This window comes from Capsella rubella, unplaced genomic scaffold (genome assembly GCF_000375325.1).
Source record: "Capsella rubella cultivar Monte Gargano unplaced genomic scaffold, Caprub1_0 scaffold_7, whole genome shotgun sequence".
In the NCBI taxonomy this organism is placed as follows: Eukaryota; Viridiplantae; Streptophyta; class Magnoliopsida; order Brassicales; family Brassicaceae; genus Capsella; species Capsella rubella.
The window spans coordinates 15,845,354-15,861,911 of NW_006238917.1; the positions used below are offsets into that span (position 1 = coordinate 15,845,354).

General features: G+C 35.3%; 6 protein-coding genes across 6 annotated transcripts; 2 read left to right on the forward strand and 4 right to left on the reverse strand.

Annotated features, from left to right (window-relative positions):
- Positions 1-576: 576 nt before the first annotated feature.
- LOC17877903 (AUGMIN subunit 6) lies at positions 577-5,141 on the forward strand. The gene is made up of 13 exons (XM_006283130.2): positions 577-847; positions 997-1,053; positions 1,154-1,248; positions 1,450-1,600; positions 1,716-1,841; positions 1,941-2,097; positions 2,225-2,285; positions 2,364-2,685; positions 2,844-2,969; positions 3,328-3,489; positions 3,575-3,824; positions 4,062-4,526; positions 4,727-5,141. Exons 1-13 carry the CDS (start codon positions 632-634, stop codon positions 4,765-4,767), a joined length of 2,229 nt encoding a protein of 742 aa, XP_006283192.1. The 5' UTR covers positions 577-631; the 3' UTR covers positions 4,768-5,141.
- Positions 5,142-5,464: 323 nt separating this feature from the next.
- On the reverse strand, positions 5,465-5,902 carry LOC17879877 (arabinogalactan peptide 24). The gene has a single exon (XM_006285682.2). It carries the CDS (start codon positions 5,802-5,804, stop codon positions 5,598-5,600), a length of 207 nt encoding a protein of 68 aa, XP_006285744.1. The 5' UTR covers positions 5,805-5,902; the 3' UTR covers positions 5,465-5,597.
- A 967-nt stretch (positions 5,903-6,869) lies between these two features.
- Positions 6,870-8,865, reverse strand: LOC17880778 (glycosyltransferase family 92 protein RCOM_0530710). Its single transcript, XM_006285154.2, has one exon. The coding sequence runs from the start codon at positions 8,721-8,723 to the stop codon at positions 6,981-6,983; it is 1,743 nt and encodes a 580-aa protein (XP_006285216.1). The 5' UTR covers positions 8,724-8,865; the 3' UTR covers positions 6,870-6,980.
- A 1,537-nt stretch (positions 8,866-10,402) lies between these two features.
- Positions 10,403-10,915, reverse strand: LOC17880634. Its single transcript, XM_006285888.1, has one exon. The coding sequence runs from the start codon at positions 10,913-10,915 to the stop codon at positions 10,403-10,405; it is 513 nt and encodes a 170-aa protein (XP_006285950.1).
- Positions 10,916-13,079: 2,164 nt separating this feature from the next.
- On the forward strand, positions 13,080-15,217 carry LOC17880042 (protein WVD2-like 7). The gene is made up of 5 exons (XM_006284075.2): positions 13,080-13,230; positions 13,779-14,446; positions 14,524-14,595; positions 14,682-14,730; positions 14,824-15,217. Exons 1-5 carry the CDS (start codon positions 13,156-13,158, stop codon positions 14,914-14,916), a joined length of 957 nt encoding a protein of 318 aa, XP_006284137.1. The 5' UTR covers positions 13,080-13,155; the 3' UTR covers positions 14,917-15,217.
- Positions 15,218-15,395: 178 nt separating this feature from the next.
- LOC111829682 lies at positions 15,396-16,454 on the reverse strand. Its single transcript, XM_023779538.1, has one exon. It carries the CDS (start codon positions 16,198-16,200, stop codon positions 15,556-15,558), a length of 645 nt encoding a protein of 214 aa, XP_023635306.1. The 5' UTR covers positions 16,201-16,454; the 3' UTR covers positions 15,396-15,555.
- Positions 16,455-16,558: the final 104 nt, after the last annotated feature.

The following is a 16,558-nucleotide window of genomic DNA, read 5'->3' on the forward strand; positions in this document are numbered from 1 at the left end:
AAAACCAAATTTTCACTAATCCCATATATACTATTATATATATATATAAATATATATAAATTACAGTGTCACAATATGTTTAGTTTGTGAATAGGTAAAATATAATTTATGTATTTACAAAACATAAAATATAATTTATATATTTACAAAGGACATTTATAATATATATATATCTTCTTTTCGTGTTGTTTGTCTAACTATATATATAGACTAATTTATGAAATATATATATAATATCATCCGTTGTAATTGTATTTGTAAAAAATATTTTTAGTTTTTAAAAAATTAAAAAAATTAGTTAAAATTTGTAACTATTGTATTTGCACTACAATGACCACTGTTTATCACATGTATTTTTGCTCCATCCAATTCCACTCTATTTGTTTCCTACTCATACTTGTTTCATTTGATGACGCTGGTTCAAATGTCACTTACTTTTGAATTTTGATGTAAAGTTGAGATCTTTATAAAACATAGGGGCAATATCTGCAAAAATAAATATGCTAAGGGATTAAAATTTAAAAAGTCGCCGGAAACAACACATTTCGATCGAGATTCAATTAAAAGGGGAAAAAAAAATCGAAAAGGAAAAATTGAAGAGGAGAGAAGAAGATCGGAGGCGACGACGGTGATGACGATGGACAGAGAAAAGGAGAGAGAACTTGAGCTCGAGAGTGCAATGTACACAAACTGTTTGCTTTTAGGTTTGGATCCGAACGTGATCGGACTCGGAGCCTCCAATGGCACGCCTCGGGTCGGGTTATTTCGCCATTCCAATCCAAAGCTCGGAGAACAGCTTCTCTACTTCATCCTCTCCTCTCTTCGTGGCCCTGCTCAGTCTGCAAAGGTACGATTTCTATCTTCACTCTATCCCTTTCTCTCCATCTCTCTCTCTCTCTCTCTCGGCTCACTCGTTACGAAATTGGTTTTGGAATTCTGGGTTTTGCACGATTTTGGAATCATTCGTTTGATTTTGGTTTTGTCTTGATCTCTCAGGATTTTGATAAGGTTTGGCCAATTTTCGATTCGGCTCAATCTCGCGATTTCCGTAAGGTAAAGGAGTTGAGAAATCATGTTTCTTTGGTGTTTGTGAGCAATTTGTTTTTTTGGCTGAATTCATAGTTTACTTAACACTAGAATTATGTATCTGAAGGTTGTTCAAGCGATTATAAGCGAGCTTGAATCACAAGGGGCATTACCAAGGAGTAATTCGAGGGTTTCATCACTAGCCACTTGCTGTGGACCAAGGTTGGTTGAGGTCACGCTATTGTGATGCTTATGTTTATGTTCCATTTGAGGTTTCTTTCCAGTGCTTGATAATGACCAACTAATTAGTCATTTCTGCGTCGTATTCGTTGGGAATATTTAGGCATAATTTCTCTACTTAGTTAGCCATTTCTGCTACATGTGATCTAATATGTATATGTGGTACCTCTTGTTTGAGTGCAGATTTGTGGAGCTCTTATGGCAACTTTCACTACATGCATTAAGAGAGGTTCATAGGCGGACGTTTCCTGCTGATGTGGCTTCTAATCCTCTGCCTTCTTCTCTAACAGACGTATCCTTCTCACATGCAGCTACTCTGCTTCCTGTAACTAAGGTAGTACCAAAAGTATCACCTTCAAGATTGTGTGTTATACTTTCATTGGTTTATGTGAACCTTGTTGACTGGTGCACGGGGTAACATAGAATTGTGCGTGTAAATGGATTTTCAGGCCCGGATTGTGCTTGAGCGTCGTCGGTTTCTGAAAAATGCCGAGACTGCTGTACAAAGACAAGCCATGTGGTCTAATTTAGCCCATGAGATGACTGCAGAATTCCGTGGTCTCTGTGCTGAAGAGGTAAGACGTTATTTTTTTTGGTGAGAGGTAACCAATTGTCTCGTCTGATTATAATTGGCTTGTATTGATGCATTTCATTTCACGTTTTGTTTGCATCAGGCTTACCTGCAACAGGAACTTGAGAAACTTAATGACTTGAGAAACAAAGTGAAGCAGGAAGGAGAAGTATGGGATGACCTTGTGTCTAGCTCCAGTCAGAATTCTCATCTAGTTTCAAAGGGAACTCGGTTATGGGATTCTATAATGGCTCGTAAAGGTAAGGTTTTATGCTGTTCTAGTGTTCTGTTTGTTTTGAAGAGTCAATAAAGAGATAAGTACTCATTTTATGAATTACACAGGTGTTATATAGCTTATATTTTTGTTTTTTTTGTCACTATCTTCAGGTCAACACGAGGTTCTTGCGTCAGGTCCCATTGAGGATTTGATAGCTCACAGGGAGCATAGGTAACTGGCTTCTTGTAAAAAATACAGCCTGAATTCCACTTACCCATTTACTGACATCTGGTTTTCTTTGATCTATAGATACCGAATTTCAGGTTCGGCCCTACTTGCAGCGATGGATCAGAGTTCTCAAGTTCCTCGTGCAGAACTACTCTCTGCCCATTCAGATGATTCAGCTTTTTCACTTGCGGATGACAAGGAACTAAGTGATGGATCATATGCAAACATGAATGACCACTCTTTAGTAGACAGTTTTGAATCAGCCAGCTCACAAGCAAGTGATGAAACACTTTCTCGAGTAGATGATAGAGGTGGAAAAATCAACCAGACAGTCGATGTAGCAGAAGTCATAAGGCGCTGGACACATGCATTACAGCGTATTCATAAACAGTCTCTGCTTCTGGTATGTCTTCTCATGAGTTGTATGGGATTTTTTTCCCTGAAGTATGTTTTACATTCTCATTAATTACATGATGGCATGCAATGCTTTAATGTTCTACATTCTGTTTTCTGTGAGTTTAGTTCCACGGATTTATACTTAGCATCTGTATATGTTTCTAGGCTAAAGCAAATGACGGGGATGGTCCAGATATTTTACGGACTGCGAATGATGGTGGTACAAGTGGGCATGTTGAATCATTGGCTGCAACTTTGACTGAACATCAACAACATTTAGCTAGCTTTCAGGTAAATTTGTAAGCTTGTTTGCTCCCTTGTTTAGATTTCGCTTTTGGCCAACTGTGGAAGTCAAATGCTCAAAGCTTATAGATAAAACCCACATCAGTATCAATTTTTGTTAAAAAAATTCTGCTTTCCTAACAATTATATTTTGTTTAAAGCAAGGCATTTTGTTTAATAGGAGATCCCTGAAGTTCCATTATGATTGTGGTTATTATGATTCAGCTTGTCTTGGGAGAGTATCAAAAGTTGCGAGATCATTTATATTACCACGATATTTGTAGGATCTCTTGGAGCATACACACAAAATTTTAGTTACTGGTTGAATCTCTCTATGTTCGTACTGTTGATGGCATACTATATGCAGGTACTTATCAACCAATTGAAGGAGGTTTCTCCAGCCATACAAAAGTCCATATCAGAATGTACTGAGAAGGTTAATAGTCTTCCCCCGACCTTACCTCCAGTTACGAGAAGTAATGGGCAAGCATCTTCACTTTTACAATCTCAGGGCAGTGGGAGAATTATGGTAACAATGGATGACTTAATTAACATTATCTTCCGATGCAGAATTTTATTGAGACGCTCATGTACCTTTTTTCCTTATGATACAGGAAGGTGTATCCAATGATGTTACTGAGCTGACCTCGACAATGTCTAATGTTCAGCTCGAGAAGGTCTCAGCTAGTCCTACATTAAAGCTTCCTCAGTTATTTAGCTCCACTCCTACTTCTTCTGGTAAAGGTGGAAATGCACAAAAGCGACAGACTATGGCTTTGCAGGTCAATAAAATGGAAAGCTTGTCTGAGAAGAACTCTACAGACCAAGCACTATCAAATGCTCGACCAGACAACTTGCCAACTGGTATGTTACATAAATGATAACTACCTTCGCTATAAAAACGAAACATATAATTGCTGATGTAAAATTTCCACGCTTTTAGTTTTGATGTCAATCATCAATTCTAGGCCTATTCCAGTTCTAACTAATCTATGACTGCCTCATTTTCGTCAAATCGGTTTGTCAGAGAATGTTGTTCATTTACGTGATCACAGTATGTGTTTTCTTCTAATTCAAATTTAAACTCTGATTTTGGTTCAGATACTAGCAGCTCTTTTGTCCAAAACCTGAAAAAATCTGTGAGGGAAGCGGCATTATTGATTCCTTCTTCAGCAGGATCATCACGGGACAGTCAATCAGATGAGGGCTCCGAGCATTATTTTGTACCTCTTTCTGCAACTGGCTTTTCCCGTTTTCCATCAGACTCTAAAGGCCTACCTCTCAGAGGCTCGAGGGCACTTACCTCTCTGAGCGAGCCTTCGTTTCTTGAACATAATGTTCCTGATAGCTTCGCGCCAAGCAAGTACAGCGATATACCTGACACGTATGATGATCTAGATTCATTCAAAGATTACGATAACGGTAATGGGTTTCTCTCGGTTGTTGGATCAAACAGTGTAGCTTCTGATGCACAACAATCATTTTACGACGTTGATGATCAAGTATTTTCCCCTCCTTTACTAATGGACTCGTCCCTATTATCAGATGCCTATGAAGACTTGTTAGGTACGTTAATTATCCTCATAGTCACATATGTTTAATGATAATCTAATCATCTATATAGAAAGGACGCACTAGAAATGGCATAGATGTAGATTTTCTCTAAATTATGCGTAGATGGCACAATTACAGCATCTAGGATCTGACATTTGGGGCCATTCACAGAGTTCATTAAGTTTATTAACCCATTCACTTACCTTTTGCAGCTCCTCTGTCAGAAACTGAAGCCGCTTTAATGGAGCATTAGGAAGCAGCCGTGAATCAGACAAAAACTATGAACACGTGTGTTCTTCAACAACTCTCTTCTTAGGGAATTTGAAGCCTCTTGGTCTCAGACAAAGGGAGTTTCAGTTATTTGCCAATTAACAAGGCCTTCTTAATTTATCTTGGATTTGCTGGTAATGAAGAACTCTTGAGGAAGGCTATTTGTTTTGTGTGTCAAGTGTGTGTAAAAAACCTCTAGCTCAGGTAGAAGCAATGCTCTCTAATATTTGGCTTTCTAACAAAATACAGATTTGATTGTTTTGTTTTATTTTTTTTAGATGTAAAGAAAATAGAGAAGAATAGTTTAATCTACGATTCATTTGTTTATCATAATATTTTGGTACTTATTAGTTATTACTACCAATTATCAAAATTTTCATTTGATTTTACCAAAAAAAATAAAACTAAGAACTATAATTTACTATTTGTACTCCTTAATTAATACTGCTTAGTAACATTGAAAACAAACTCGTAAACGGGAGGAGTATTAAACTTAAGATTTTCGTTATATTTTTGGATTTAAAAAAAAAAAAATGTATAGACAAAACTTTTGATGAAAAGTATTTTCATAACAGATTCCAATTGTTTTTTTGAAGATCTTGTAGCAAAATTAAACGGTGGCTTAATCGTTTCCTAAGAAACAGATTTGGAATTCCAAATCTACACATATCCCACAAATATAAAAAACACGTTCAAAAGAGTTATTTATTCATGAAATCATCAAATAAACATTATAACAAATGAGAAGTTTTAATCAAAAAAGAAAAAAAAAAAGAAATTGAACCAAAACAACGAAAGTAATGAACCACAAACTTAGTGGTTGGAACCAACGAAGAGAGCCACGGCAGCAACAGCCAAGACGGTGAACATATTAGTGGCGGAAACAACGGTTGAGCTGGATGTAGGTCCTGGTGCTGGAGCCGGAGCATGGTGGTGACCATCGTGGGCGGAGACTACGGCCATCGTCGCCAGTAGACAAACCACAGCGATCTGAATAAACATCTTCTTCATCATCATCATTGTTAGATGTCTCAAAAACGTTGTTGTGTTATGAGTTTTGGTTCTGATGAAAGTGAGAAAAAAGATTTGTGGTGTTTGTTGTGTTCATAGGATTGTGGAGATTTGTTTATATAGAGAGAAAAATAAAATAAAAACTTTTTTATATTTCTATGATTTTATTGCAAATTAATTGCAATATCTTTAAAAAATAAAATTAAAAAATTACTGTTTTCTTTTTGAGTCTAAAAATAAGATTTTTCATTTTTGGTTTCTATTTATTTTGTTGAATTGGCCCCGGCTTTTGATGCATTAATCAAGACAGCTGTTTAAGATTATATTTGATTCTGTCTATCACGTTCCTATAATTGGCCAATTATTTATTAAATTTTTTAAAAAAAGAAAAGTTGTAAATATTTTGAAGAATCAGAAAGTTTTAAATGGGGTTTTATTGAAGTTTTGTAATCTTTGTTTAAAGTTTTTAAAAGTGAATGTTATTGTTTATGGGCTTCTTATGGGGTAAGTAAGCAATGAAGGTAAGGTAAACATTAGCTTCACAAAAACAATTTAACCTTTAATTATGGGAATCATATAGCATTTACTATTCCTAAATTATATAATAAAATTATGGATTATATAAAATTAAAATCTCGATTGTGTTAAGCAATAGAATAAAAAGACGTGAAGCCAATTCTTTTTAGTTAGGAAAAATTCTAGAATACAATTATACATACGTGTACATGTTTAAATATACTAAGAGAGTAAATAAGAAGAAGTGAGCTAAATAGTGACGTTAGTGAAGATAATCACGTTCATTACGGATTTAGTTTTACAATAAGTTAAATCATGCATAACAAATTTTAGTATAATCAAGAATGAATGTAAAAAAATAAATAATAGAAAAGGTGTTTTTGGTTTTGCAAGAAAATGAAAGCTGCATTATGCTCAGCCATGTGGGAAACAAAACGCCGACTAATGACATTACAGTGATGATTAGTTAGTGTACACCATATTATGACAATCATAAGTTGATTATCATAATCACCATCACCATGTTTTTTTTCTTGTTAAAACAAAAATAAATAAATAAATCTGTATAAAATTTGTTTTTTATTTTATTTTTCCACGGGAAGCAAATCGTTATTTACAAATCATTTCTACATTGTTATTTTCACCGATGGAAAATTTAAAACAAAAAACCTATTGGGCTTTCAATTGTTTTTTCCTCTTCCGACCAATCCTTTTATCAGCCCACGAGCCCATTTGAACTATAACTTCATCTTCCACTCTCCTCCCTTCTCTCTCCCACACTAAACGCTGCGTTTTACGTTCCCTGTAATTTTCCAACACCCAATCCCGAAGTCCAGTGTCATTCACCTCACAAAACCGCTCCGCCCAATCAGACGGTTCAACGGGTCGGGTTCCTAAACCGGGTGCCCGATCCTTCGACCCGACGTTCTCTTCGTTTTGCCAATCCGCCACGTAAGTCGCCACTCTCCTTTTAAACTTCTCCTTGAACACATCCCAAACCTGATACTTATAATGGTTAATCACCATCGTACCCTTGTCCACGTCGGCAAACGCGAATCCTTCTCTCAAATGAAAATGGTGCACGACGTTTATCAGCGTCGCGTTTAGCGACTCCGGTCTAATTATGCTCTTGTGCCTCTCCGGCAACGACATACGACACGTGTACGCCGTCGTGACTCCGTCACGCGGTGGATCTCTAAGTCCCGACGGTCCGAAACTATGACACGGCGTTCGAATTTCACCGATCTCGCCGGACGACGACAATGGTCCTGCTGTTTTGTGGTGTCTGATTACGTCGGTTAAGGTTTGACCGGACGGGATGTAGAAGAACTCGTCGACGTCGATAAACGCGACCAAATCGCAATCGCTTTTTGCTCGAATCGCGCAATTGGCGAATCCGGCTTCTTGCGTTTTGATCCACGGCCAAAAATGTCTCGAGACGTTGTAACCGCGGTTTTCTAGATGCTTGATCTCGGCAACAATGTCGTCGTCGCTGTTGTTGTCGTAGATGAACCACCGTTGAACGCCGATTCCGCCGTGGTACATCACCCATTCTCTCAAAACGTTTGCTGCGTTCCGCGTCATGGTGCAAACGCACGTCTCAAACGGTTTCGAATCTTTGACCCGACCCGGACGTTTGATCGGGTGGGCAACAGAAGGAAGCATCCCACTTCCTTTGATTCTCACAGATACTTTCACGGGTTGGGCCGTTCTTGGACCTTCTAAAACTGTTAGTGGGGTTTTACATCTCACGATCTCTTGGGCCGCAGAGATAACTTGTGTCCTAAGCAAAAGTTTAGGCTTTGCTAAATCCCAACCGTAGACGCACTCATACCTCGACACGTCGGCAACCTTTCCTGGCCGTAGATTTAAGCCCTTGACAAAAACCACCGTGGAATTGTCGTCGTCGATCACGGCGTCGTAGACAAGCCAATCCCACCGGTGTGTGGTTTCTACGAGGAGGTTATTATCACCCACCGACCATCTCGAGACGGCGAGGGATACGGTACTACCACGTGGCACGGCGGAACACCGTACGATCTGACGACCATTGTCGTCGATTTCCACGGCGAAGGGAAGCTCTTTATATGACTTAGATGAATCTTTTACGTCGGAGAATACGCAAAAGAGGTCCTCTTTTGTTAATAAACGAGAAGAAGGAGGGTAGTTTAGGAAAATCAAGGTTTGGTCGGGAAACACAACTGCTTCATGGATCGTGGCCACCTTAACCGCCGCCGGTTCAGAACCACGTAAAACTGTCTTTTGATTAATTTTTTGATTACCTAAGAAGACGAACAAAGCAGAGAAGATAAGGAAGGAGAAGACGAACAAAGCAACGAACTGGAAGAATCTTCTCCACGAAACAACGACGTCTCCACCGTTTAAACCGCCGCGTTTCCTACGGTTCTTCATCTTTTGCACCGCCGTAAACGGCGGCGATGGCTGAGAATTAATTCAAAATACAAAGACGAAGCAAAATATTTTAGTTCTTTCTTACTATCTCTGTCTTATTAGGGTTATACAAAGATTTTTAGGTTTATGAATTTTGGTAAAGAATAGTATAATCTATATTTTTAGTTTTTCCTTTTTTTCCTTTTCTTTTTCTTTAAATTCTCTGATAAAGACAAAAGACAGATAAATATGGGGTTCGTGTTTTGCCTTTCTTTTTTGTTTTCTTTGAGAAAATTTTCAACTTTCTTCTTCTTGCTCAAATACGATTATGGAAATTTACGAACTTTGATGTTGAAGGTTTTAGATAAAGACCTCTTCTTTGTGTTAAACTAACCGGTTAATCTAATGTCTCATTCCATTTAAAACCCATCCATAAAAAAATATCTAAAACTCTTTGGTCTTATTGTCACATATAAGTAATACAATGCCTATATGCATATATTGATCCACGTTATACTGTAGTGCCGTAGTAATTTATATTCGAAGAGTGTTTAATTATAACATGCAGCTGAAACATATAAAAGATTTTAGTTTTGCCAAACGAAAAAGAAAAAACAAAGTAGCAAAGCAAATAGAAAATTCGGATACCTTGCTTGTTATATTTAATGTAATTATTTAGTTACTAATTATTTTTAGTGCTTTGAGTTTATACACTTTATTTATACTTTTTGTTTTGTGTGTGTGTGTGTATTGTTTGTGGATCGTTCTAAGTTGAGGTTGAAAGAGACGAGGCTATGATTCGATTAGTGTCTCTTGACGACTTTGAGTCATATTGGACTTATTACACTGGGAAAAAAGTAGGATCCACTTATCTCCAACTTCTTTTAAGTCTTCACGTCATCTCTAACGTATGTCCCACGTCGTTGTGTTTGAGTGAGATTTGGTTTGTATTAAATTAAGTTTGGCCCTAATTAAATTAAAGTCACCTTAAAACGAACAAACGGCTCAATATAGAAAATGATCGAGAAAACCGTGGTTGATGATTATCAAGACTAGGGCTTTAATTGTAAGTTTCTAGACACAATTCAATTAGTTATTCTAACAATTGATAAGTCTAAATCTTCATCATATTAATACTTTTAGATTCTTAAATTCTCTTAAATTAAACACTAGACATAATTCATATTATGCTTCATAAACTCAGCGACATAACGAATATACATATTCCGCACAAAGCTAAATGCTTCATAACGAATTTTGCATGCTTTCTAAATTAGATGAAGAACCCTACCACGAATATGAATTTCAATGCAAGAGTTGTATATGGTTTGCCAAATTTTATAGATTATATTTGATCGTAAATAATATCTGTATTTGTATGTGTAGCTGTGGTCAGTGTACTAAGTTATTGATGTATTTGCTAAGTTGTCACATATATGAATCGATCGGTATCTCTTTTGAATTAAAAAAAAAAAAAGATATATTTTGAGTGCAGATAATATATATAACGAATAGATAGGATAAATCTTCAACAAAAGAATGATATTATATCAAATCAACGGGAAGTTATATATATTAAAAAAAAAATTCTGAGTAATTAATTAAGACCAGAATAATAACCAAAATGAAAAAATAATAATTAGAAACTGAAATTAAAACCATGATTCCTTCAATCAACAAGAAAAAGTGATGATAAATATTCATAGTACCACAAACCTATGAAGTCTCATAGAATATTTTAGGGCTCCTATAACGACACATGATCGATCACTGTCCAAACCAACGAGATCGACAACACCGGAGATCTCACCAAAGTTGCTGTTTAGAGGAGGCAATCGAATTTTTGCACGACCCTTTACAACAATATTGGTAGATGTGGAAGGTTCACGCGACGAGAATCCTCTAGCCAATTCAATGTAAAGATAACGTCTAGGAGAATCTAAAGGAATCACAAGTTCTTCATTAAACATTACATATTGGTTTGTGAAACCCCTTACCACTCTTGTTATGTACTCTTCTGTCTCGTCTGTCCATGCCATAACCATATAGCGGTTAAAGCCATAGTTCAGTTTCAAAACATCTTTGTCGTCATCAGCTGTGAACACTCGAGAGATCGTAAAGATCAGCTCTGTACGTACATCATGATCAATCTTTTGTTTTCCTTCACGAATCAATCTTCGTTTTCTTCTCGTTTCTTTCGACAAGTTAATCATTGGGAAAAATGGGAGGAAAGGTTATTTGAGATTTGGTGTCTATCTTAGGGTTTGAAACATTTTATATATATAGGGTAGAGTATTATTAAAATGAAACAGTTTTTAACGTATGAAAAAATAAAATACAAATGATTATTATTTGCTTCGAAATTATCCACGTTTTTATTTAATTGTTTTTTGTTTATCACTTAAAGGATCGAGATACTCAAAAGGTTTGATCTTAGAGAATTTTTGAGAAATACCCCTTTTGTTGTACCCCTTTTTAAAAATACCCCTTTATCTATCCATTTTCAAAAATACCCCTTTTTAAATATACAAAATTATAAAGTTTTATATAGTTTATAAGGTATTTATATATAATAACTACTACTGGGAGATTCGATACAAATGTTTTAAAATGTTTTAAATAGTTTTAAATCGTTTTTATAAGTTTTATAAGGTTTTTAAAAGGTTTTTAAAAGGGTTTATACGGGTTTTATAAGGTTTTTATAAGGTTTTTATAAGGTTTTTATAATTTATTTTTACGCTATTTATGAAAGGTATATAAAGTTTTATACACATATAAAGGTAATTTGTGTACATATTTATAAGTTTACACACATATTTGAATAAATTTCAACATTTTTAGTGGTTTTTTTGATAAAGTTTGAAAAGTGGGTGTTTTTAAAAAGAGTTATATGAAAATGGGTACTTTTGAAATTCCCCCATCTTAATACCAAATGCTGAACAAATAAAATATTATGCTAATCTTTATACTTCCGATTTAAAACTTAATCGGAGCCGTATCTACAACAAGATCACAATGCAATGCTCCACAAAGATCCGCTAGACATTTACCATTACTGTGGACATAAGATACGAATTGTTATAGACACCAAACAGTAAGAACAGCCACATATATACGAATCATTAGCAATAATGCATAGACATGTACCGCGTTAAGCAAATTGTAATGTCGTGAATCGAAATGCTTGTCGATATACTTCTCTTCGTAAAAGGTCTTTTTGCAGAATCCACAACGCCACTCGTTTATATCTGAATGCACTTTGTGCTCTTCTTGTTCTCTATAAATGTCATTGTCTCGATGAACTCTACAATCACTAGGTAACTGATACCGCTCTTTTTCCACGTACGGCATGAGATACTACTTCACAACAACAAAGACTCATATGATTTGGCAAATGTTGGTGTGTGCTTGCACAACTTATAGTTTTATACTCTCAGCTCTCATTATTACAAATCTGCTCCTAATTAAGGTGAAAATGGAGTTGAGACTTTTCCATACAATTACATATTAGTTTTTACATGTTTAGTAAGAAAAGTAGTTGCATTATTACGTGATGATGGTTGAGATTTGAGAAGTGTAATGTATTCTAACAACATCACTTGTTTGTACTTCAAAGCTTGTGTTTATTTGGAGTTACAAAAGTACACCAACCCTTTAATCACATTCACTTACTCCTAAATAAATCATATTTATCTCTCTCCCTTCTTTTTTGTTGTTGTTAAGTAGTACAATTTATGTACACAGATTTATTCTTCTAATATCTCATTCTAAAGCAGATTTAATATAATGTTTTCCAGACAAAAGAAAATATATCAAATGTAAGCATATAAGCATATAAAATGTTTTTTTTTCCCTAGAATATCACATATTATTTTAGTAAAAACAATAACAAAAATAGTTTTAAAACCCGTAAACATATTTAAAATTTACTCGGAATTCAGTTTAGATTACAGAGTTTCGTTTTCTTTTCTTCCTAAAACGCGTTAGGCATTTTAAATAATTTATCACCATTAATTTTTTGTTTTTATTCTCAGCCACTTCATATCAACAACTATAGGAGAAACAATTCATTCTTGTTAGACTCCTCTGTTACATAATTTATCCTCAATTTTCTCGAAAATTTCTATCAAACTTTCAAAATAAAATTTGCTCATGTTATTTTATTAAATTTAAAAAAATTCTGAGTTTTCAAAGTTTCAATTTTAATTTCTTTACCTGTTTTGTGGGACCCAGATCTCAACAAAATTCTCCTAAAACATGTGTTTCGAAAGGCTGTCAAAATAAAAACAAAATATTTGTTTTTTAAATTTCGAAAAAATTCCTCTATAGCCGTTTAGGTGAGAACCCCAAAGACAAAAAAAAAGAAGAAAAGCTTCGATTTTTATTTATTCCCTTTGGTTGAGAAAGAGAGATCTTTTGGTTTTCCAAAGAAGAAATTTTAGATTTTGAGACAATGGGTGAATCTGCTGTTCTGTTTCATCATTCCTACTCGTTCGCTGCTCCTCCTTCTCGTAATGAATCTCTTGAGGTTTGTTTCTATCATTATTTTGATTTCTTTCAAAAATTTCGAATGTTTTCATTGTTTCTGTGGCGATCTAGTATGTAAAGTTTCAAACTTTAGGGCTAGCTTGATAGCTCTTTGATGGATATGAATCTTGAGGTTGATTTATTAAAAGTATCTGAATTGGGGTTTGAGTTTTTTTTTAGCTAATGATTTTGATTAGAAACAGTTGGTTTTTACCAGAAAGTTTATAAATTTGGTTTGAGTTTTTGTAGATCGATAAGAATCTGATTTTGAATCAATGATGCATTTGGTTTGAGTTCTTGAATCAATGATGCATTTGGTTTGAGTTCTTGAATCAATGATGCATTTGAATCAACAAACTTGATCCAGAATGTAAAGTTTCAAACTTTAGGGTTAGCTTGATACCTCGTTGATAGATATGAATCTTGAGGTTGATTTATTGAAAGTGTCTAAATTGGGGCTGAGTTGGAGCTAATGATTTTGATTTGTAAGAAAGTTTATAAATTTAGTATTGTAAGATTCTGATTTTGTTTCCGGTTTGGGAATTGCAGGATAATCCGAATTATGCGCTTGGTCAATCAGTTTCATTTGGTAGGTTCATGACTGAGAATCTTGAATGGGGGAAGTGGTCAAGTTTCTCACATAAGAAGTATGTTGATGAAGCAGAGAAGTTCTCTCAGCCTGGATCTGTTGCTCAGAAGAAAGCTTTCTTTGAAGCTCATTACAAGAAAATAGCTGAAGCCAAGAAAGCTAAAGCTTCTGATGAATCTGATCCTAAACAAGAACCAGAAAGTGTTGTGGTGTTGCTTAACACTTTGGAGACATTGACTAAGAATGAGGTTAAGGAAGAAGAAGAGAGTGATGATACTGAGTTAGTCATGATTAGCGAAGAGTTGGTGTTGAGTATTGAAATAGATGAAGATCCCGGAAGAAAAAGTGTTGCGGTTTTGGAACAAGAAGACGCTGAAATGGATAACTCGTTAGTTAAACCCGTGGCTACAGATGATTTGCAGGTTGTTTGTGACGATAAAGAGAAAGAGAAAGAGAATCACTCAGAGGATGAAGAGTTGTTGAAGAAGAGCTGTTTCGTTGGAGAAAAAGAAGAAGAGAGAAGATCCGTAACCAAGAACTCATCGGTCTTTAGAATGTCTATAGAGACATCAACAATTTCAGAAACTCCGGCCAAAGCAATGGAGCTTGTTTCCTCACATACAATAAGGTAATAAAAGCTGCTTTGATTGCTTTGTCTAGATAATTTTTTACTCCATCTGATTGTTTTATAATGTGATTTTGCAGTGAAAAACCGATAACTCGTAGTTCGTCAAAGAAGAACGAAAAACCAGTTAGTCCTAAATTTAGTTTCTTGAGGTATGACTGATTTGTTTTTTCTACTTGAATCAATGTACATTTGAATTGATGTTCTTGTCCTAATGTAAACTGTTGTCTTGATGTAGCTGTTTGATGGGAACTAAAACTGGAGATCAAAACCCGACTAAGAAGAAGGTAAGATTTCAATTTCAACACATCATTAGAAGAAGGCATTTCTCATTTCTATTAGTCATGTGTATACTAACATTAGCTGCGTTATTATTTCAGAGAAAGACAGATAAGAAACCAAACAAACCGTCTCTATGGCTTTGCTTCAAACCTGAGCTGGTCGAGGAAACAGAAGCATCAAGAAAAAGGTAAAACACCAAAACAAAGAAGAGAAATCTCTGAGAACACTTGCAAATAGAAAGACTGAACCTTCTCTGTTGGCTTTCAAAGCTTTTAGAAAGATCTGTCCTCGGATTCGAGTATGGTATAAAAAAGGGAATCTTTGAGTGCACAGTAGCAACAAAACTGAATAGCAGAAGAAGGTTTTTTAAAAATAATTTTCCTGGTATTGTATCTTTTGAAACCTTTTGTTGTATGTATGTATCTTCATCTTCAATGAAACAAAAACTTTCTCCTTTCATAATCTTATATGTGATTCAATACCTTTATATTATATTCTTGTTCATTGAGATGTGAATGCAGGAACCTCAGTTCTGATATATAATGGAATGAGTTGTTCAGTAAAGGTATGAACTTTACACTCTGACATTCCCAAGTTATTATAAGTTTTAGTTGTTGAAACTTTTGTTCTGATTTGGAGGTGGTGTGAGTTGTTGAGAAAAGGTTTCAACTTTACATAAATTACAATTATAAATCATAGTTTTTGATTTAAGAATCAAATCAGAATTACAAAGATAAAAATCATTCATCCCCAAAGTTATTAAAACTGATAAAATTTACAAAAGCAAAAGCAAAGACAATTATTGGGGGGATAATAATCAAATTGATCAATTAAGTCATCATTTCTTCAACCAAACACCATCCTTCTTCATCAAATTCTTCAACATGATCCATCATCATCATCATCCCAACATCACAAAAACTCATCCTTTCTTCATCATCATCATCACGTGATTTATCTTCTTCTGTTTCAGCATCACCATCATCATCATCACTCTGTATTTTCACAATTTCTTCTACAACAGCACTTCCTCTGTTTTCATCATCATCATATTCTTCTTCTTCATCATCATATTCATAATCATGATCATAACCATAATCATCAGACATAAGATCAAGGATTCCGGTAGCCGAGAAACCGGAAAGCTTCAAACCGGGTCTGGCCGCACCACCCGCAGCGACCTGCCAAGTCAGCATCTTGTAGGTGACATCATTTGATCTCACCTTAGAAGAGCCTTTGGTCTTCACTTTGGACTTGGTGATGGGATGCATATGGCACTCAAGGCACCTCGCTTGACCACATTTCCCCGTGAATTTGGAGTGATTGGTCGGCTTTGATGGCACTTTGGTAAACAATCCAGCGGTAGGGCGTGAAGTCAAAGGGTTGACCAACTTCGATTCCGGCCTAGGGTTCAGTGACGGAGGAAGAACCCGGTAAGTCCTCACCATGCCGTGCTGCTTGCCTTCTCGCTTCATCTCAGCCGTGGATTGATGAGACCTTTACAACAGAGAGAGAGAAGAAGAAGAAGGAACCAAGGAAATGAAAAAATAAAAAGGTTGCTTAAAGGATATAACAAGAAGAGGAATATACTTGCGGGACAAGGAATAGTCAAAAAAGTCAAGAAGAATAAATCCCTAAAAGTGAAGCTTGTGTGGACCAAATTAAAATCAGTTGTGTAGAGATAACTTCAACTCTTCAATTGTTGGAAATTTTCTATCTTCTTGTTATTATTATTATTGCATATAAAGAAAAGAACCAAATTACACGCAAATTCCCTTATATGTTAATCTTTTTATTTAGTAAACCTTCTTTAAATTGTCTTTTTATTTAGTA